General features: G+C 43.2%; 1 protein-coding gene across 2 annotated transcripts in view; it reads left to right on the forward strand.

Moving 5' to 3' along the window:
- The window catches only part of LOC138504310 (dual oxidase 1-like), a 1,064,761-nt gene that overhangs the window by 572,284 nt on the left and 469,957 nt on the right, over nt 1-22,520 (forward strand). For both annotated transcript variants that reach the window (XM_069624719.1, XM_069624718.1), the window contains exon 10: nt 10,147-10,237. In XM_069624719.1, the coding sequence (XP_069480820.1) occupies nt 10,147-10,237 (91 nt within the window). The remainder of the gene's footprint in view (nt 1-10,146; nt 10,238-22,520) is intronic.

A 22,520-nucleotide genomic window follows, 5' to 3' on the forward strand; every position in this document is an offset into this window, starting at 1 on the left:
CTTTGGAAAAATAAAACACAAGATAGATTAGCAAAAGCATGCTTTCAGGTCCTTGCTGATGCTGCTCGTGCAGGTCTGTTGTAATCCAGTCCATCACTTCAGGCTGTAGCCGCAAGCAGAATATTTTTTTCCATTCAAACCTAGGACTCCGGCCATGTGGCACGCCCCAATAAGCAAATCAGAGTACAGATTTGTCTTTGCTCAGGGCCAGGCCCATTGCCCAGGCACCAAAGTTATATCACTATTTTTTGTACTTACATTTTGATACTTTGGAAAAATAAAACACAAGACAGATTTGCAAAAGCATGCTTTTAGGTCCTTGCTGATGCTTCTTGTGCAAGTCTGTTGTAATCCAGTCCAGCACTTCAGGATGTAGCCACAAGCAGAATTTATTTTCCCATTCAAAATAGGACCTCGGCACATGACGCACGTCCCATTAAGCAAATCAGATTACACATTTGTCCTTGCTCAGGGCCAGGCCCATCGCCTAGGCACCAAAGTTACATCACAATTATTTGTACTTACATTTTGAGACTTTAGAAAAAATAAAACACAAGACAAATTTGCAAAACCATGCTTTGAAGTCCTTGCTGATGCTCCTCGCGAATGGTTGCTGCAATCCTGTCCAGCACTTCGGGTTGTAGCCATAAGCAGAGTTTCTTTTCACATTCAAACCTATCCCAATTTTGAAAAACGTTACCACATAGCCAGTCCCCAGTGGCCATGCCCACTTTAACCCCATTGCCAGTCCCACTTGATTATAGCCAGTAGCCATGACCCGGATAATGTGGCCACTGCCCATGGCCACAGGCTATACCTCAGTCATCGAAGGTATATCTCTATTTGTTGTACCTACTTAATGCCACTTTTAAAAAAATACAACACAGACACATTTGCAAAACCATGCTTTCGGGTCCTTGCCAATGCTGCTAGAACGACTTTGCTGCAAATCCACCCATGTTTTTTTGTGTGAAAAGTGTCAAAATGTATATACAAATAATAGTCATATAACGGAGCCCTCACTTGACAAAATCCATGCAGACTTTGCACAAACATTAAAGGTCAGGTGTATAATCTTTCTGAAAACTGTTGCACAGATTTGTCAAACAGCAACAAAGTTATACGCCATCTAAAAATGTTGAGAACGCCCCCTCTAATTTTGCCCCCCATATTAACAAAATCCCACCAAACTTTGCAAAAACATTCAAATCTGGGTCTAAAATCTGTTTGCAAACATTTATGCAGATTCGTCAAACGGCACCAAATGTATACACTTTTCAAATATTTTGGGACACCCCCCTAATTTTGATCCCTGTTGGTGAAACTGCACCGGTCAGGTCTACAATGATATTGCAAAGTTTTATGCAGTTACATTGAGTGGCACCAAAGTTATAAGCCACACACAAACCGCTTTTCACCAACCCTGTAATGCAGAAATATGCTGGATTTCCCCGTACATCTGAAATGTTCGCAAACATTCACACTAAAGAGTAGGCAACACACATCTGTGTTTTAGGCTACTAGTAGCCGGAAGGGACCCAGAGGAGGTCCAGTTGGCAAAACCAAACCCAAAAACTGTGGTAGGGACTATGGTTTATATTTGAGTAGAGACAAGGCTGTGGCAGAAGACAGAAGGATAGAGCGAAAAAGACACTATCCCTGCCTACTGTGCACTCTCAACTAGGTTGCGGTGTTACAACGCATGTCTAATAGTGACAGAATAAGAGTGAAATGAACAACTTCTATGGTGTGTAACACATTCAGCCTTGTAAATCCTATACCACTCTCTTCCAGATGTATTTAAATCGAAAGAGACTACAAGTAAAAGAAAAAGCGCTCCAGGGAAGGTAAAAAGGATATATTCTTCCTTTATAAGCACTCATGTGGCATCTAATGGGGTAAACAATCCTTTAATAACCCATAGTTTGTCACACTGACCCTGGATTGCTAGGGTTAAAATGACACAAATACAAAGGAAGAGGATAAGTTCCTTTTCCTAAAACGCAAAGTCAATACAGTCACCACTTCCCATCCAGAACTTGTTTTTACTAAAGGGGAGTAGGACAATGTAAAAAGGTTTGCTCAAGCTATCAAAAATAGGCAAATTGGCGCCTTTTTAGATGTAGCAAACACCGTCGGCCGGTTTCTGTAGCCTAACTTTGATAGAGCCACATTCATCAGGACAGTCTAAGCTTCCTCAAAACTGGTGTATTTCGTAATTCGAAGACCAGTTTATGAGAAATAAAAATACGGTAGAGTTGTACTTTACCACCTTGCCGTTGGTGTCATAGGACTGGAACAGTCTGGGAAGGAGCCTGGGGATCAAAACAAAGTAAACTACAGTCACTAGGCGGCTGCTAGATTTCATGCATTGGATTATGAATCGACACTACAGTGCGTGTCATTCATCTGATACATTCAGAGGCTGTTCAAACACCACTTCATCATTTAATCATAGTATGTAACTCTCAATCTCCTCGTTATATAACATAGCACCTGTATCCAAAATATACAATACTGTATGCTATATGCTAAATATTAGTTCGAAATGGTCTTGGGTCAATGAAGATCATTCATTTACAGATATCAGAGAAGCGCTCACCCTGTATTTGCTTCCCTTCAAGTTGAAAAAAGGATATGCCTCAAAAAGTGGCACAGCTTGACTGACCAGTCCACGTGCTGCTAATCTGTGGGTAAATACAGAATTATAAAGAGGTTTTAGGGCACTAGATTCTTAGTTGTGCCACTGTCCATAGCCAACTGGTCTTAGTACCACTGATGGGTTGGTACTTATGATAGAATTAGGCAAGTATTAGAGAAAACACAACAAGGAGAGCAAATGGTGGCTTAGTCCTTTAAGAGGCGAGTGCTCTATATTTTAAGGGGACGCTTTCCGGGGACACCAAGTCAGGCGCGATCGATTCGTTCCCCTGCCACGTGACATACTCTCACGTGTACACATCCGTGTAAACACACAGGCGACCCGAGCATCAGGCAAAGCAACTGAGACCCCTCCAGGCACGACACACTGCAAAGGCACCGGCAGTGTTGCCAGTGGCACACAACTGGATATAGATGCCAATGTTGGATGAAGAACATTTATTAAAGGTGAAAAAATCTATATATATGCTAGCCAATGTGCATTACTGTCTCTTGAACAGGTATATTGAATTGAAACACATCGAGGCTCATTGATTACAACACATAGAGGCTCAATGACGAAAAAGGCCTGATGCATCCTAATCATATATGAAAGAATATTTATATATGATCTGTCTCTAGATGGCCCACCTTTTATGTAATCATGTGTGATAAATGGAATTGAGATATCCATATAGAATCCAAGGGTATCTATAACCATCAATCAATCAGAACAAGGGCTACTAATGACACTAAGAAGTTGCTTAGGTGATCATGGCCAAAGAGTGCCAGGGTATACTTTCATTCAAACCAACCTTATCAGTTTTTAAGCGGAACACCCATTTATGTTCACAAACATCACAGCAATGTCCCCGGGCATCGCGGACTTCGTAAAAGAAAAAACATCCAGCTTTTTATGGCCATATTCCATCCCATCCTCATCACCCCTCACAATCCCTCATTAGTTTGGCACGTGAAATGTTGTGTTTTTTTTAATGTTTCTACCGCGTCCATTGCAAAGGTTTTGATGCACCTCACGTTTTTAATTGACCAATCAGCGGACATGTATGATGGCTGTGAATGTCAAGCTGCTCTCTGATTGGTCCGGAGGCATCCATGGAGTCCGAATCAGGAAATAAGTCCAGGGACCGGACCCAGATATCACATTTCTTTTTGTACCTACCTTTGGGCCATTTTTTAAAAAGTTACTGGACTGATTTACACCCAATCTGCAAAAGCACACTTTCGGGAGCAAGCCGCCAAACCTCGCGCAAGTTTGGTGCAAATCCATCCGGCGGTTTGGGCTGTAGGCATGAGCAAAAATCTTTTTCCATTGTGTTTATGAGGATTTCAAAAAGTTTGGGACCCCCTATAACTTTGACCCCCCACCTGGATAAAACCACACCAAACTTTCCAAAATCATTCTGAGGAGGCCATATACATTTTTTTGCAAAGTGTGGTGAGGATTCGTCCAACAGCGCCAAAGTTATAAGATGCCCAAAAAGTGCTCTTTCTGTGAGTTGAGCAACTCAACCATAACTACAAGGCCAAGTTGCTCAACTCATAGAAAGAGCACGTTTTGGGTGGCTTAAAACTGCCAACTCTGGACGAATCCTCGCCACACTTTGCAAAAAAAAAGTATCTGCCCCCTCAGAATGATTCTACAAAGTTCGGTGCAATTTCATCAAGGCGGGGCAAAGGTATAGTTGCAGTCCCAAAATGTGTGGAAAACCTTATAGACGCAATAGAAAAAAGTATATTTTGCTCATGCCTTCAGTCCAAACCGCTGGATGGATTTTCACCAAATTTGTGCCAGGAGCAGCAGCCTGGTCCCAAAAGCATGCTATCTTTAAATTTGGTGTACATCTGTGCAGTCATTATATAAAAAATGGTCACAAAGTAGATTAAATAAATTGTGATATCTGGGTCCGGTCCGCAGACTCCCTTCCTGATTCAGGTCCGCGGACACCACCCTAGACCCATTACGGTCCAGTGTGATGTCCGTGGACATCGTGCACGCCCGTTGATTGAATGCTCAAAAGCGTGAGGTCCGTCATATTCATTTAAACAGCCACCATGTTGGATCAGCGGACAGCCGCTGGTGTCCATGGATAGCAAGGTGGGAAAAACATCTGGAAAACACATTTGAGGTTATTTGGTGGTCATGGGGGTGGAATAAAGATGAAATGGTGCTGTTTTTATAGATGAAAAAAGGGTGTGCAAGTGCCGCCCAATCTACGGACACTGTGGTACTCCTCAGACAGCGCTGTGAACGAACAGTTTGGGAAACACATTTGATGGCCGAAAGAGGGCTAGGAAAGGGTGGAGTGGAAAAAAGATGAATGGAGGATAGATCGGGAGGAAAGCTCAGGTGCAACACGTTCAGCTTGGAAGCAAAACAACAAGGAGCAACACAGGTTTGATCCCAAGGACCATGCTTAGAAACCTCTGGGTATTAAGCGCCTTATAAATAACCACTTATAATATAATAATATGGAGTTGTTTTTATAGCTGAAAACGGGTGTACAGGTACTGCTGAGTCTGCGGGCAGTTGTTATTGTCCGCAGACATTATGGAGATGGCAGGGGATTTTGGGTGAAATTACGTTTTTGAAGGTGTATTGTACATACTTAAATGGTTTAATTCTATTGTGGTGGTTGTGGTTGTGGCCAGTGGGCAGATTCTGGCCACTGGCAACACATAGTATATTAATATGTGTATAGTAATTATAGGTACTCTGTACCTGCAGAGTACCCCAGGGTTTTATCTTATGATTGTGGCTCTTCCATATCTATTTAGTCCCTCTGGCTCACCTGATGTCTCACTGGCAACACATAGTATATTAATATGTGTATAGTAATTATAGGTGCCATAGAGGAGTATACAATATTTGTAATATGGTTAAATTATATAATTAAAGTGTATATGGCATTTATGATTGTAGTACAATTAAGGAGAGTGAGCCTTGATGTCTCTTCTGCCTTTCACAAGGTCAACAATTGTATCCTCTTTAAACGGTTACATTATACCATTAGCATCAAGGACCGGGCACTGGACTGGCTGATTTGTTTTCCTCACTACCCATCCTTCCCAGCTGCAACTGGGCTGTTTGTACTCCACCGCCTCACTGTGTACCTGCAGAGTACCCTAGCGTTTTATCCTTTGATTGTGGCTCTTCCATATCTATTTTGTCCATCTGCCTCACCTTATGTCTCACTGGCAACACATAGTATATTAATATGTGTATAGTAATTATAGGTACTTTAGGGGGAGTATAAAGTATTTGCAATATGGTGGAGTTGTATAATTAAAGTGTATATGGTATTTATGATTGTAGTACAATTGAGGATAGTGCTGCTTGATGTCGCCTCCATTTTCACACGTTGAACCATTGTAACCTCATTAAACAGTTACATGATACCTTTAGCATCATGGAGCGGGCCCTGGGCTGGCCGATTTGTTTTCCTCACTAACCGCCCTTCCCAGCTGCAACTGGGCTGTTTGTACTGCACTACCTCACTGTGTACATGTAGATTACACTAAGGTTTTATCGCATGATTGTGGCTAGTCCATATCTATTTCATCCCTCTGGCTCACCCTATGTCTTTCTTTTTTTCTAATTTCCAGTGCTTTGTAAATAACACACAGCTTTTCCTTAAACTTCCCTGAACTAATTTTTTCTCCTCGTTTATTACACCTGATCCCCATCGAGGCATTGTGTGTGGCTAACAATCTCTGTCTGAATGCCAGTAAGACGGAGATCTTTCTTATTGTGACACCTGTGCCCTGTTTTTCTACTACCCTCTGGCCACTTGGGCCCTCTAATCTCACCATCCTGTGAGGTAACAAACCTTGGGTTTATCTTTAAATCCTCTCTCTCCTTTACTACTTACATTTTGGAGTTTGTAACAAAAGCCCATGCTTTGGGCTTGACCTCATTACAGGCATTGTACTGTTCCTCACGTTCCCCCAGAAGCTCAAACTATGTAGCGCTTTGGTCCTGTGTTGGCTGGACTACTGCTATAGCCTCTTCCTTAACCTCCCCCTTTGTTGTCTATGCCCCCTTTGGCTAATCTAAAATAGGTCTACAAGACTTATCCTTGGCCTCAAGCCCAGGGATCCCATCGCTGCAGCCCTAAAATGTGCACATTGGCTTCTGCTAATTGCAAGGACGACAAAGCAGGCCATGAGGGAGTGCTACAAACATAACAGTAAAAAGGGTAGAAGGTTTGTTTTGTGTGATGGTGTGCACGTGTAATCTGGGATTTTAATAATACATGGCTTAGAGAGGGGTTCAATGACATTTGGGATGTCATCTTTGATGCCCTGGGTGTTAGTCTTAGCAGTGCATGGTGGTGGCACGAGTTATGGTTGCTTAGCTTACCATAACTGGCACATTTCTGAGGGTTTCTGGGAAACGTTCACTCAACTGCATTTGTTATGAATTATAAGATATTGCAGGTCACAAAAGTGTTCTGAGACCATATAGAGATCCGAGGCCATGAGCCAAGCACATCCATAAAATCGAGATTACATTCAATATCCTCTTTATGTTCAGGTGGGGGGTATTTTGCTCTTACAATGCAACAGTGCCAGCACCTTCACCTTTTTAGATTACTGAAGTATTCCTTCTCTTCTCCTTTCCACTTCTCTTTTTTTAACCCTGTATCTGTTTTGACATTTTGGGCCTGATTTAAAAAAGCCGTTTGGAATGTCGCAATCTCATTGAACACTGCTTTGTAAATCAAGCCCTTTATCTTTTATTTGAAAATTATACTACATTTTTTTCATGCACTTCAATTTTCTGCAGTTTTATATTCTGCATTTATTGATTATCATTTTCCTTGCCCTTATTTTGTTTTGTTTTCTTTCTCTTTCAGTTTTCAATTGTACTTTGTTTCTCCCTTAAGCACCTTACCCTCCTATTTTATATTTCTCTGCAGTTATCTTTGTTTTCCATTGATTTCCTGTCCACCCGTATTCTGCTCATGCTCGCAAATGGTATTCTCACTTAAGAACATTTTCTTTTTCTGTACTGTCTAGACCACTTTCTAGCTTTCTACATTGTATTTTATTATCAAAACCTTACTCTTCTCCTGCGCTCAGGGCAGAATCTTGCCCACATTACCACCACTCTGCAAAACACATTAGTGCGATGGATGGATGCAGGAGCCAATCAAGTTGGTGAAACATTGCATGTATTTGCGGGTCCAAGGCCACGCCTTGATCAAGCACTTGGCTGATACACGTGCCGCCCTTTGTTTTGAAAAATAAATAAAACATGCCTCTTGAAGAGAGAAAAAGGACTAGCATGGCCAAGGAGCCTTACAAAAAAAGATACCCCATGTTAAAGGTACACTCTTTCGTTATTTGGAATAACATTAGCACCCGCAGGTTGCAGCCATTAACCTCAAGTGCTAAGGGCATTACTACCCAGAGGGGTGTTGGGGGGGCAAGCCATCCCGACCAAACCTGGCACACTGCCATGCTTTTGTTAAGCGCTCTCGTTTCATTCAGGTCTTTAACTTGGGAGGTGGGCTGTTACTGACCAGAATGGCCCCGCTGCCCGGGTTGTATCACCTAATTAGCTGCCGCCATCAATAAGCGAGGCACAGGCAGGAAGCATTGCAGTATCACTATTTAGCTACCATAGGCTATCAGAGTCACTAGTCATTTATGTCATTGCGGGAGACATTTTAAACCACAACTCATTTGTAATAATCTGTGATTGGCCAAGCCAGGAGGAGATTTAAACAGAATCCGCTGCAGGTCCATTGGGCCACCACCAAAGTTAATGAGCTTTGCCCAATGAAGCATGGCAGGCCCCTGGGCAGGGGCGCTGCATTCCATTGATGGAGCAAGTAAGCAGCCCTAACTCTGCTACCCGTCCTGGCCAAAATAAACACGCAAAAACACATTTTTAAAAATGTAATATGCATTTCCTTCCTTGTTTACCATCAATAATATTATGACATATAAATAGAAAAACATGAACATTTCCTGCATATATTGAGTAAGGTTAAATAAGAATGAAAAATGCAAATATCAGTCAGCTCTATCTATACAATGCTAGACGTCCCAACAACCACCATGGCCTTTATTATGAGTTTGGCGGTAATTCAGTGGTAATTCCTACAAATTACCACCAAAATGATTTACCGTTGCCGCCACTCAGTCCTGTGGGTTTACCATGGGATTACGAGAGGTGGTAGGGTGGTATCATTCCACATTTTTGGAGTCCATAGCACTCCATGGGGATTTTTGGTGGACTTACCACTGGTGGTACTACCGTGTGGTAAATCCACTGATTTATGGAGGTAAAGTTGAGTATTTACCTCCAGCAACAAGGTGGAGGTGAATCCAACACTTTACCTCCAACAATTGGCAGTTTTACCACATGGTAATACCACCAGTGGAAAATCTGCCAAAACCTATAATTTGGCGCTGTGGGAAAAAAAGTGGTAATTCCGTTACTGCCACTTTTTTCCACACTGCCAAACTTGTAATGAGGCCCAATGTATTTACGATCTAGAATGCCCATTAAATCAAACATTAAGAGGAGTCACATGATATTTATAGGAACCGGACCCCTCGATCACAGAAAATGGCCCTACACATGGTCATAACATTGCAAAAGACTCTGTTAAGGACAGCATTCATTCGCAACCTGATTGCACCATCAACCACGTGGGAGTGTTCTGCAACAAGAGAGGGTAGATATGCCTTCTCTCCTAGCACAGGTGCTCCTTCTGTATTTGTAGATGTTCCTTTCCCAGCCGACTGAGGTTTTTGGGATAGTTCTCCACCCACTCATAATTCCCGGGAAAGAAGTTAATTGAATGAGGCTGAAACATGTTGGCTGTTGCTTGTGGTCCTGTGCATAAAGGGTGTCCCTACTCACTACCTTGTCTGGCTGTAATGGTGTTTTGGGGAAAGTACAGAGACTGATTTCACTATGTTTTTTTCTCTGTGATGGCTCAGTAGGATATAAAATGATGTAATAGAAAGAAGCCCAATGCAACTTCCCATGGATATGATTAATTGAAGGCTTTGGACAAATCCGACTGTTCCCAATGTCACTCTAACTAAATAAAGGCATCAGGAGGGACCTTTTGCTCCCTGAAATTGGCTCTTTCCACAGGTACTGATGGATTTGGGGACACCGTTGGTGGCTTCAAGGGATTCTGTTGCAGAGTGTTGTTAAGATGGGTGAGCCATTTTTTAGGATTCCCAAGACCTAGTGAAATTCTTAATTAATTATTATTCTAGAATCATTCCATTGCACCTCCCTCAGAAATGATATCAACGATATGTTCCGCACAACGTGACATAATGGCCAGACGGTTAAAAGTGCCAAACATGTTTGATTCACCCAAATCTATTGTTCCCTTGGTAAGTGGTGAGCATTACAGAAGAGCGCCCGTAAGGCCGCAAAGGGGATTACACATGTTCCTGACTTCCAATATTTACATACTTGACTATTGTTTTTTTTCCTTTTCCATTTAGGGATAGGTTCTGCCAATTTCGAAACATTAGCAGCAGAGACCAGCGTCCCTGGCCAGCCCTCCGAGTCTGCAATAGTTACTGGAGCAGGGAGGTAAGTAAGAATACTACACTGTGCAAACCCTGTAGGCTACCAGGAAATGGCTACTTTGTAATCCTATTCTAATACGCACAATAACACCCTTATAATGACCACACTCTGGGAGCCTCGTTAGTTTTTCCCTGGGTGCCGTGAATATGTATCAAGGCCTTGGGTGGAAAAGGTGGGTGCTTACCCTTTTCTGTTTAAAGTGGTGAGTCTGCACTAGCTTTGTAAGAGGGTGTTCTTTGCCTAGATACATTGTCTGCATGTATCTTAGGATGACTTGCACACCTTGTGAAACTGCTTTCATGCTTCTCCTTGGATTGGTTGGGGGTGCAGTCACAGCACATGGCTAAGTACATGTATGCATGTATGGATATTAGGAACACCTAAGAAGGAAGAAGGCATCAGCTTTATCCTCTGGTATGCCATGGCTAGAAGGAGGAGCGCCTTTGAATACCATGAAATTGATATATGGCAGGATTCTGAACAGAGGTTGCTTAATTTTGGCGGTTGGAGATGAGCCGGGGCTCTTCAATGGGGCCACTGTAAATGATAGTGCTGGGTTCAGGAGAAACATTTGTAATGAGTCAGCCATGTGTAAAAGAGCAAAGGCAGGGCGTTAAGAGTTCAGAGGCTAAAGAGAGCTACGATTCAAGCCTGTAACTTGTATGAATTCTGAGGTGGAGGTGAGGCCACCAGTCTGACACCTAGAGAGAGGATGGAGAATTTGATGCGTTTAAGACCCCGGCTGGCAGAAAACTGGCATTGCAGGGCAGCTTTGGACAGGTCCTTTTTTTAGTACCAGTTGGGAAAATCAGGCAGCGGCCTTCTTAAGTCTTTTCTTAGTTTCAGAAAGTGCCCATCCAGTTATTAAATCCCCCCAAAATTGCACATTTTCTATGCTTCTCAATTCTGAGATGTCTACCAGAGGATGCATTCATTTTAACAAGATGCAAGTGATTTCTCTCTGTTCCTGAAACATTTATCGTAGATTTCTGTTATGTTACTAGTGTAAAAGGGTAGATTAATTTCAGGGTGATTCATTGTTTGTTACATTTAAATCAGGTACATTTAGAAAAGGGTGCATGGATTTCAAGGAGATGCAAGCGATTTTCTGTTTCTGAGACATTTCAGGGAAATGGGTGCCATGATTGGTTACATTAAATTCAGGGAAACTTATAAGAGGTTACTTTCATTCCTTGCAGATTCATGAGAGGTTGCATTGATTTCAGGAGACTTATAAAAGGTTACTTTCATTTCAGAGAGATTTATGAGCGGTTACATTAATTTCAAGGAGATGCAAGTGATTTATCTCTGTTTCTCAGGCATTTCAAGGAGATAAGTGCCATGATGCTTACATTAATTTCATAGAGTTTTATGGGAGGTTGCTTTCATTTCTTGGAGATTCATGGGAGGTTACATTACTGCAGGGAGATTTATCAGAGGTTGCATTAATTTCAGGGAGATTTATGAGTGGTTGCTTTAATTTCTTTGATATATAGGAGAGGTTACATACTGCAGTGAGATTTCTCAGAGTTTGCATTAATTTCAGGGAGATTTATGAGTGGTTGCTTTAATTTCAGGGAGATTTATGAGTGGTTGCTTTAATTTCAGGGAGATTTATGAGTGGTTGCTTTAATTTCTTTGATATATAGGAGAGGTTACATACTGCAGTGAGATTTCTCAGAGGTTGCATTAATTTCAGGGAGATGTATGAGTGGTTGCTTTAATTTCTTTGATATATAGGAGAGGTTACATACTGCAGTGAGATTTCTCAGAGGTTGCATTATTTCAGGGAGATTTATGAGTGGTTGCTTTCATTTCAGGGAGTCCTATAAAATGTTACTTTCATTTTAGAGAGATTCATTAGAGTTTACATTCATTTAAATGAGATGCAATCAATTTCTCTCTGTTTCTGAGACATTTCAGGGAGACCAGTGCCATGATGGCTTACATTAATTTAAGCAGATCTATGAGAGGTTACTTTAATTTCTGCGAGATTTATAAGATGTTGCCTTAATTTCAGTGAGACTTACAAAGGATCCATTTAATTTCATAGAGATTTATGAGAGGTTGCATTCATTTCAGGAAGATACAAGTGATTTCTCTCTGTGTCTGAGATATTTCAGCGCAAGCTACTATTAGTATCTATCATCATCACTTATTGCATCATCCATAGCATCAACCTGGCAATATAAGCAATAAAAACATTTTTAAAACGAACAAATATTTAACATGTAAAGGGTTTTGTACAAAGGGACATGCATAAATATGCAAAGACGTAGTGCTCAAGAGAAGACTCATGGGAAGGGGTGGACAGGCAACTCAGTCTCAGTCACCACTCCCTCGATTTGCAGGCTTGCCATAATTAAGGAATCCCAGCAAGGGGGGCCCACTGGAGTCAATCTAGAAATGATCCTTGCTGCGTCCCTTATCTATGGGAGCCTTCCAGGAGCAACATAGGTTTGATACTCTGAGCCTCTAAGCGACATCGTAGAAGCAAAACATGAAGAATTGAGGCATTGATTTGGATGCAATCAGATCACATGCGCAAGAAGGATAGCGTTATGTCCCTACCCGCGCCTACAGGGCGCTACTTCCACTTTCAGGCACCCTATTCTTTTTTGTTGTTTAATAAAAGTGAACACATTAACTGAAAAGCAACACATGAAAGAAAAAAACAGATATTAACATACAACTCAGAAAGTGTACATCAAGTCAATGAGTATGGTTCATATGTAGCCCGTACAGTTAATGGCCTGTTGAACGCTTATCTGAATCCATATCCTTAGGAAGCTGATGGATGCTTATGAAACCAGCCCACCAGTAATTCGATCATCAGCTCAAGAAGCATCGACAATGGGCATCCTTGCTGCATACCCCTAGCTAACTTGAAACTTTGCCAGGGATGGTCATTGCAAGTTGGGTTCATGTGTAACAGTTCGAGCCAACCATTGGCCACTTATAACTCTATTCAATATAGTTGGGCGCAATCTCAGCCAACTCGTGATCAGGCCCATAGTCTTTTTGAGTTATTAGGACTCAATCTATATGGCCTACTCGAGTTTCGGCTTTCGGGTTAAGATGAATGACATAAACCCAGCCTTCATCAGGGCAACAGTCAACTTCCCTAATGTTAATAGTGAAAATGACCTGTTTCTATACGATCAGATATTAGAAAGTGTTACATTCTGGCAGTCAACAGCTGTACAGGAGGGTAGTCAAAAGAGGAAGCAAGACCAGCTCTTGTGCATATTTTTCTTACGTTCTTTCCTCTCCCTGGATGCTTCAGCGCTTAACATTGAATCAGTTTAGCTAATAGTTTATTTAACTGATGGTAAATCTAGTACCCTGCAGCCGAAGAACCGGTCCAACTACTGCTGGTTGAGGCATTGCCTCAATACCTCTGAGGACACTCAGGGCCGTTTATTCTGCTGCACAGCACCCGATTTGCTGTCCGTTAAATAAACAATGAGTTTGAAGGCAGCACATAAGAACATCAATAATTCATTACAAATATGAATGTACAAGCATATTTTCATGACAACTAGAGCCTCTCTCATGGAGTTTGTTGCTTGCAAGATTAGTAGTGGCTTCAACCATTTGGCTCTCAGATTATTGTACAATCAAGTGGGAGGATATCCAGTCGAAGTTTTGTAAACAAGCATTTCTTCTTTTTCCTTGCTGGGTAGTCAAGGTAAGTCTCCATAGTCAGTTTTGGTTTAACCACCATGTAAATGGCAGATAATCTGCTCATATAGCAGCCATCCAGTCTTGTCGCTAGTACCCAATCGTAGAATTTCACCTTTAACAATTTATTCTATTGGGAATTTATACTTAGAAGATCATACCACAAGGAATCAAGATCGTAAGAAGCTGCTTGACATACTACAACCACGGTAAAGGTTTTGCACCTTCCATTGATAAGACCTCTACTAGTCCCTCTGTATGACATAAATTCCACAGTGCTCCAGATCCTAATCCAGTACAGCAGAGATTTCAGCATTACCTCATATTTAATTTCTACATGGCCATGGTCTAGGGCCACTAGGGCAGACGGGGAACTAGCTGGAAGGCCTTTCCTGCTGCTCTAATGCCTGCACCTGAGGGGGCTTTTTAAGCCTCTCAGTCTCCCTCAGGTGTAGGTCATCTACACTAATTGGCTGACTGTTCCTACAGCAGTATTCCTCGGCATCCCTCCTCCTTGTCCCGTACTGAGGGAATTATGGCACTTGAAGTCTCTGCCAACAAAATTTGTTTTCCTAACCTTTTCTACTTTGCAATAATCCATTAAGAGATTATGTTTTCGGGGAGCAAATTAAACAAGGGGGTTTCCCCTTCCTGCTGATCTGTTTCCCCCATTTGATCCTCCCGCAGAGCACCACCCCCAGGTTCGGGATCAGGAAGCGTCTGCCTTCCTCTTGCCACATGAGAAGGGTCCCAGGCCAAGATACTGGGGAATGTCACTACTGATTCATCACACAGCCCATGTACCAGCACTCATTAACTGGCAAGTTATAATAGGAACCACAACAACTGCTCTAATGCTTCTTGTAAAGTGCCTTTGAAAGAACTCCAGAACTAGCATTTACTATTTTCTCTGTTTTGGTAAATTGCAATACCTTAATAAAATAGCATAGATAGTTGTATACCAATTGTTTGTCCCATTTTACATTTTTTGCAAAATACATTAACTGTTGGAGAACATATGTGCCTCCTAATGGAGGCCACCATAAGACAAATAGTTGATGTATACGGCCTGGCATGGGTTAATACCAGGTAGTAGTTTTTGAACATGCTGGACTGTGTTTCTGACAAAGATAACTCATTAAACCCGCTGTGAAGAAGTTACATTTCTTCAGAAATCAAAGTTTGTGGCAAATCATCCTGACAAAGACAATTGTTGTTTGCTTGAAGAAGACAAATGTGAAGCTTGTTCGCACTCCAGGAGGATCTGCAACATAATATTTATTTTATTGAAACAACAGAACTTTTTGTTGTCAAGTTTACATGCTCAAGAACTGTGTTGAAAACCAGGATTTCCTTATTTCCTTTGAAATGTAGAGCAAAACTTTGCTCGGACCCGGCAAAGGGGAATTCACCCAGGTTATGAGAAGTGACAGCGGTCATATTGTGAATTGATTTTATGTTATATGTATTTGTTGAACTGAACTGCCATGCATTTCCTTATTGCTTTATTGAATGTGTTTCCTTTACTTTATTTTAGGCAGCGGAATCCTCGTCAGGGTAGAGATAGTGTTAATGTTAATGTTAATTATTTCTTATAAGGTGCAACTCGCCTCTAGGTCTCAGTGCGCAGCAAGTAAGAGAGCTCATTAGAGAGAAGCAAAGGGTAGACCAGGGAGACGTGGGGTTGATAGGCACCAGTCGTAAGAATAAAAAAAACATGTTTTAAGAGATTTCTTAAAGGAAGAAAGCTGAGGGCAGGTGTGCAGAAAAACAAGGAGAGAGTTCCAGAAATGTGGGGTAACAGAGTCAAAGCTAGTGCCGCCAAAGCGGGCAAGATTGTAACACGGCTGTGTAAGGTTATTGGAGTTGATGCGTCGTAGAACGTAATATGACTGAGAAAGCTTAATCCTTTCTTTCAAGTAAGATGGGTCATTGTCTTTGAGGCACTTAGGGGTGAGGGGAAAGTACCTTATAGGCAATGGGGTGCTTAACAGGAAGCCAGTGTAGGGAGTTACGGGCTTCAGTGGCATGGCTCCTTCTGGAGATACCACTTACTGCACAAACAGCATTATTCCAGACCACCTGTAAGGAAACTAGATCGGACCGAGATGTACCATCCAAGAGGCAGTTGCTTTAGTCAAGTCTGGAGTTGACCAGGGCACTGGCAAGGGTCGCAGTGATGGTGGTAGATAAGAAAGGTTTGATTTGTCTGATAAGGCATGTTGTATAGGCGCAGGTGGCCTTAAGCTGGCTGACATATTTGTTCATGTTGAGATTGGCATCTAAATAAACGCTAAGGGTCTTGACCCAGGGGCTGGTCTGAATTGTAGTTCCCGAGATGTTAACGGCTGAAAATCTGGAATCCAGTTTGGCAAGACGTTGAGGAGTACCAACCAACAAGTTGATCTCAGTTGTATTGCCATTGATGGAAAGGGAATTTATGATCATCCAGTCCTCAATGGTAGCATAGATAGAAGTCATTTTAATGAAGTCCAACTCATAATTGCCAGTCAGTTTGATCACCACCGGAGTTCATCGGCATGGTTGGTATAACTCACGCTGATGCTGTCACAAAAATCAAAGAGGGGACGAATGTATAAGCTAAAGTGAGTGGGAAAAAGAGATGCACCCTGAGGGACACGACATCGCAGCAATTGGATAGGAGATTTGCAGCCCCCGAGGCAACACAAGCAGATCTGGGTCCAAGAAATGAGAAGAGCCAATATAAGACATTATTGGAGCAGTTCACGATAGTTCCTAGTCTCGCAAGCAGCAAAGAGTGATCGACAAGATCAAAAGCTGCGGAGAGATCTAGCATTAAGAGGGCAATCTGTTCTAGGTTAACTTTTAAGTCAACCAGAGCAGTTTCAGTGCCATGTGATGCGTGAAAACCGGACTATAATGGGCCCAGTAGATGATTATTTTCAATGTGTTGCTGTAGTTGACTGTATGCAACTTTGTCAAAATTATTTTACTAAAAGGTAACTTTAGTAATAGGGTGATAGTTGTCCGCAGAGGCTGGATCAAGAGAAGACTTTTACCGAATCGGGGAGATCCAGATATCCCAGAGAAAAGCAAGCACAGTAGAATTGGCAAAAGAAGAATTAACCAGTCTTGTGACCAGAGGGGCTAGACAACTGAAAACGTCCATTATCTTAGCAAGAGGACAAATGTCGTCAGGGCAGGGGGATGGCTTAAGGTGTTGGACAATATTTGATAACTTAGATTTCCGAGATTTTTTTCAAATTGAACACGGGGATAGAGGTGTCAGATAAATTAGGGCAAGGGCGTCATTAGTGATGGAACTACGAGTATTGAATAGTTTAATTTGTAGCGAGGCAATTCTATTGCAATGAAGATTGAGTTTGGCATTAAAGTCTGAATGAATATCAAGACACAACTGATTACTTTTAGTGATGGCAGAATAGGAGTTAGCTTTGCCCTCAAAATCTTTTAAAATGGCAAAGAGTTATTTTTGAGATGACTTGGCATTACTGATGTGATTGTCATAGAAATCGTGTTTAGCAACCAGGATAGCGGTTTTGTAGTCAGTGGCGGCTTTGCGATATGAGGCAAGATTAGCCTCAGAAGGGTTCTTCCGCCAGGCCTGTTCACTTTTCCTTTTTTGAGTTCTTAGGTCAAGGATTTTGTCAGAGAACCATGATTGGCCAAGTGTTTCCATTTTGACAATTTTATTTGGGGGCATGGGGGACAAGAGTGTCTGTGACATAGGAGACAATGGGCCTCATTACACGGAAGGCGGTAATGGTTAACGGCCACCGTTAATGGTAACGGTGACCGTTAACCATTACCGCCTTACTACGAGGTCCCTTAGCGGGTTGGTGCTTTAATGCCTGCTTTTTGCAGGCGTTAAAAACCAACCCACTAAGGGACCTCGGAGCTAATTACGGCACCGCAAAATTGCGGTGCCGTAATTAGCGCCTTCCCCATTCCCATAGAGCCCTATGGGGCAGAAATGGGAATGGGGAAGGGCAATGGCGGAAGGGGGATTTACCGCCCCACCAACCTTGGAATGGGGCGGTAAATCCCCTTTCCGCCAAGGCGGTGCCGGTATTTTACCGGCATGAGCCATAGCGCTAATAGCGCCATGGCTCACCGCCTTCCGTGTAATGAGGCCCAATATCTTTGTATTGATCAACTAGGGTGGTTGTACAGCATGAAGGTAGAAAGTTGGGCAGCATAGGTTGGGCAAGTTCACTGAAAGCAGCTGGGGAAATTCTGTGAATATTCCAAACTGTGTGTTTGACACAAGGGTTGGAGTTCCGTCTAACAATTTTAGACGGAAGATCCTGTGAAAGGGAAATAAGACAGTGATCAGACCATGGGCAGGTCATAATTTCCAAATGAGTAACAAATAAGCATTGAGACAGTACCCAATCCAGAGTATGTCCATCTTTATGAGTGGCCAATTTTATTTGTTGATGTAGGCCATAGGCCTGTAATGAGAGCATGAGATTGGTAGCTTCAGGCGCATGGGCATCACATGCCTAATAAATAAAGTCAGGATGATGACATAGGATGTGAGTTTAATAAAGTCACCAAGAAGCATAAACAACTGTTCTTCCAACAGGGGCATGCTTATAGGTGGACGATATATAGTGATAAAACAGATGTTGGTGTTGCAGTCAATGGCAATTTTGATCAGAGTTTGTTAGCAGTTATCAATAGGTGAGATGTTACAAATATGTGATGCCAAGGAGTCTCTTATAATCACTGCAGTGCCGCCACCCTGACAGGATTGGCGGTCTGTGTGAAAGATTTTTTTTTTTTTGATAACATATTTTATTGGTGTTTTTTTAAAAGAAAAAAGAAAGAAAAAAGAAAAAAAGACAAGTAAACAAACAAACAATCAATACATGCGCATTGCTGGTATAGGTCACTGTCTGTCTCCGATTGGTGTACACATAATGTTTCAAGAAAGAACAAAGAACAAATGGGTCAATTTTGTCCGAACACGGGGCAGCGCCTAGCTGCATTATCCTGCGGGCACCATGGGCGTCAGGGGGGGGGGTGCCTTTCGATGTGTCCCAATGGCCAATTTGCCTGTGTTAGCCCTCATTGGGCTTCTTCCCATCTCTGCCACACTTTCGGGGCTTTAGCCGGGCATCCTCTGGCTGTGTATACTCTGTATTCCATTGCGATACAAATATTCACATCGGTCCTCCATTGTTCGTAGCTCGGTGTTTGGTCCGAGCCCCATTTCTGAGCAATGTTCCTTTTCAAAAGTGCAGTAGTGGTGAACAAAAGCAATTTTTCGTACCTAGATAAGTCAATTTCATCATCTATCCCCAACAGTAATAGCTTAGGGTTTCTGGGAATCGTTTTCCCCATAACTCTGGAGAGTTCCACACAACAATCCTCCCAAAGTGGTTGGATGTGCGTGCAATCCCACAGGATGTGGAAGAAGGTGCCCTCTTCTGTTTTGCATCGCAGGCAGCTCGGGTCATTGATCTTTCCCCATTTATATAGGGCTACCCTAGGATAGTATACTCTGTGTAGTATCTTTAACTGGATCAATCTAAGCCTCGATGATATTGCTATCTCCCTAGGGAACATCAATGCTATGACCCATTCCTCCGGTAGTATGGCCCCCACATCCGACTCCCATTTGGTCCGCAGTGACAGCAGATCTGGTGTGCCAAAGGAACTTATGGCACTGTACAGAACCGATGTCACTTTATGAGTGATTTGTTCCGGGAACAAGTTCCTTTCAATGGGGGTGAAGTCTGGTAGAGAGATCACTTCGGGGAGGATGTTCTGTAGTGCGTGTTGTAGTTGGGCATAGTGGTAGTGTTCAGTTTGGGGAAGTCCAAATCGGAGCGCCAACTCCGCAAAAGGAACCTTGGTGTTATCTTTCACAAGGTCTCCCAGTGTGAGTGATCCATGCCGAGACCAGTTCGGCCATCTGGGGAGCGTGTGTGCACTGGGGAGGTTCCTGTTATTCCATAGAGGTTGCGCCTGTGATAGTTTGTCGCCCCATCCCACAAATCTGTGTGCATCTATCCAGATTTGTGTTATCTGTGCTCGCATGTTGGGGGTGGCCGCGCGGTCTCTTTTCTTGTAGAGATATAGCATAATGGGTTTCCCGGGAGTGTCGGGTTCTAGAGATCTGTTATGTGGTGCGCCGGTGTCGCCGTGTAGTTGGTCATTCACTTTCATCAATTGACTGGCCCAATAATACGTTTGCATTCGGGGTAGTCCTATTCCACCCTCCCATATGGATCTTTGGAGTGGGCGAGAGCTATACGTGGGTGGCCGTCATTCCATAGTAGTCTACGAAGTGTCTGATCTATTTTCTTGAATATGTTTGGAGGAATGTACAGGGGGGCGTTCTGTAATATGTACAGGAGTCGAGGCAAGGTCATCATTTTAAAGAGCGCAGCTCTACCCAGTAATGTCAGAGGAAGGGATGACCAGTGACTGGTGTCCTCTGCAAATCTTGTCATGACTGGGTACAAATTTCTGGGAACATAATCAGTCAGGTTATTCGTTATTAATATACCTAAGTATTTGAATTGTTCCCTTTCTACCTGGTAGGGACATTGGGGCGGGATTGATTCTTCCTCTTGTCTAAGCGGGAACAGGGTAGATTTGGCCCAGTTTACTCTCAGGCCACTAAAAGAGCCGTATTTCTGGAGTAGATCAGTCACTATGGGGCAGGATCTGACCGGGTCCTGTAAGTATACCAACAGGTCGTCTGCATATAGGGACACTTTGTCCTCCCAGGCTTCAGACCATCGGAATCCCTTCCATGTTTCGTTAGTTCTTAACAGTATTGCGAGCGGTTCAATTGCTATTGCGAATATCATGGCCGACAAAGGGCATCCTTGTCTGGTCCCTGTGCCAATTTCAAAGGGGTCTGATACTTGACCATTCACTTTCGTGACAGCTAATGGAGAATTATACAGTAATTTAACCCAACTCATGAACTGGGGCCCAAATCCCATTCTATGCATTATTTCCCAGATCGCATCCCATCTAATAGAATCGAAGGCCTTCTCGAAGTCTACTGCCAGCAGGGCCAGAGGGCCTCGGATAGTGGTCGCATTTTCCATTGCAGTGAATAATCGGTGTATATTCATCCGCGTGGATCTTTGCGGCATAAAACCACACTGATCCGGGTGGATCAAGGAGGGTATGACTTGCTGGAGTCTATTGGCTAATGTTTTCGCTAGGATTTTGGTTTCAGTATTGATGAGGGAAATCGGTCTATACGAGCTGCAGCAATCTGGGGGTTTATCCGCCTTAGGTATGACCACTATAGTGGCCTGTCTCAGGTCCTGTGGGAGGGACCCTCTGCTGCGGGAGGTTTCATACATTTTCAGTAAGTGTGGTGCGATTAAGCTTGTGCCCATTTTCTTCCACACCTCAACGGGAAAGCCGTTGGGTCCCGGGGTTTTTCCGGGTTGGAGGTTCGCTATGGCTGCAGACAGTTCATCCTCTGTTATATCGGTTTCTAGCAGGGCTCTTTGTTCGGGCGTCAAGGAGGGAAGGGTGATTCCAGAGATGGCCGTGGTGTCAATGGGGGAGGTTGGTGCTCCATAAAGCTCCTTATAATAGGCTGCGAACCCTTCCGCTATGTCGCGGTCCGCTGTTGTTAGTGTATTCCCCTGTGATCTAATTGCTCTAACATGTCGGAGCCCCTCGTCTCGCTTCTCCAGCCATGCCAATATTTTGCCTGCCTTATCCCCGGTTTCGTATACTCTGGCACGCATCGCTGCGTGTGCCTGTCTGGCATTGTCCAGGGCTACGTTTTGGAATTGTTTTTGTGCTAATTGTAACTCGCGATGAGATTCTGGGAGGTCCTGGGATAGATGAGCCACCTGTGCCTCCTGCACGCGCACTTCGGCCACCCGGATCGCTGCTACCTGTTTTCTCTTGTGGGCTGCGATCTGGGATATGAGTTCCCCCCTCAGTACTGGCTTGTATGCCTCCCACAGTGTTACAGGGCTATCCACGGAGGTTCTGTTCAATTCAAAGTATGATTCTGTCGCATTTTTAATATGCTCCACCAAGTCGGGGAAGCCTAGATAATAATTATTTAACCTCCATGCGGGTGGGGGGACCGGCCTGTGGGTATTAAGCTCTAGTACGAGCGGTGAATGGTCCGATATGCCTCTGGGTAGGAGGTGTGCATCGGTTGCTAGATGTAATTCGGAAGTCGGGAGAAAAAAGTAATCAAGTCTGGATAGTGAGGCGTGTGCACCGGAGAGAAACGAGTATTCTCTTGTGCCGGGGTGTAAGTGTCTCCACACATCTTTCAGGCCTATTGCGTCGACGAATGTGGCTAATTTAGTATGCGCAGCTGGGTTTCTAGAACGGATGTGCGTACGGTCGAGTTCCAGGTTCATGACTTCGTTAAAATCTCCCCCCACTACTACCAAGTTCGAGGAATCCGCCGCTAACATAGGCGTTATATCGTTAATTAGTGCGGTGAGTAAGGTTGGTGGTGCGTATACAGCTAGCATGGATATGGACCGCTCCCAAAGAGTCGCGGTTATGTAAACAAATCTACCTCCCGTGTCCTGTGTGACAGATAGGAGATTCAATGGTAGTCGCTTGTGTACCAGGATCAGTACTC

This window comes from Ambystoma mexicanum, chromosome 11 (genome assembly GCF_040938575.1).
Source record: "Ambystoma mexicanum isolate Mex_15411 chromosome 11, UKY_AmexF1_1, whole genome shotgun sequence".
Taxonomy (NCBI): domain Eukaryota; kingdom Metazoa; phylum Chordata; class Amphibia; order Caudata; family Ambystomatidae; genus Ambystoma; species Ambystoma mexicanum.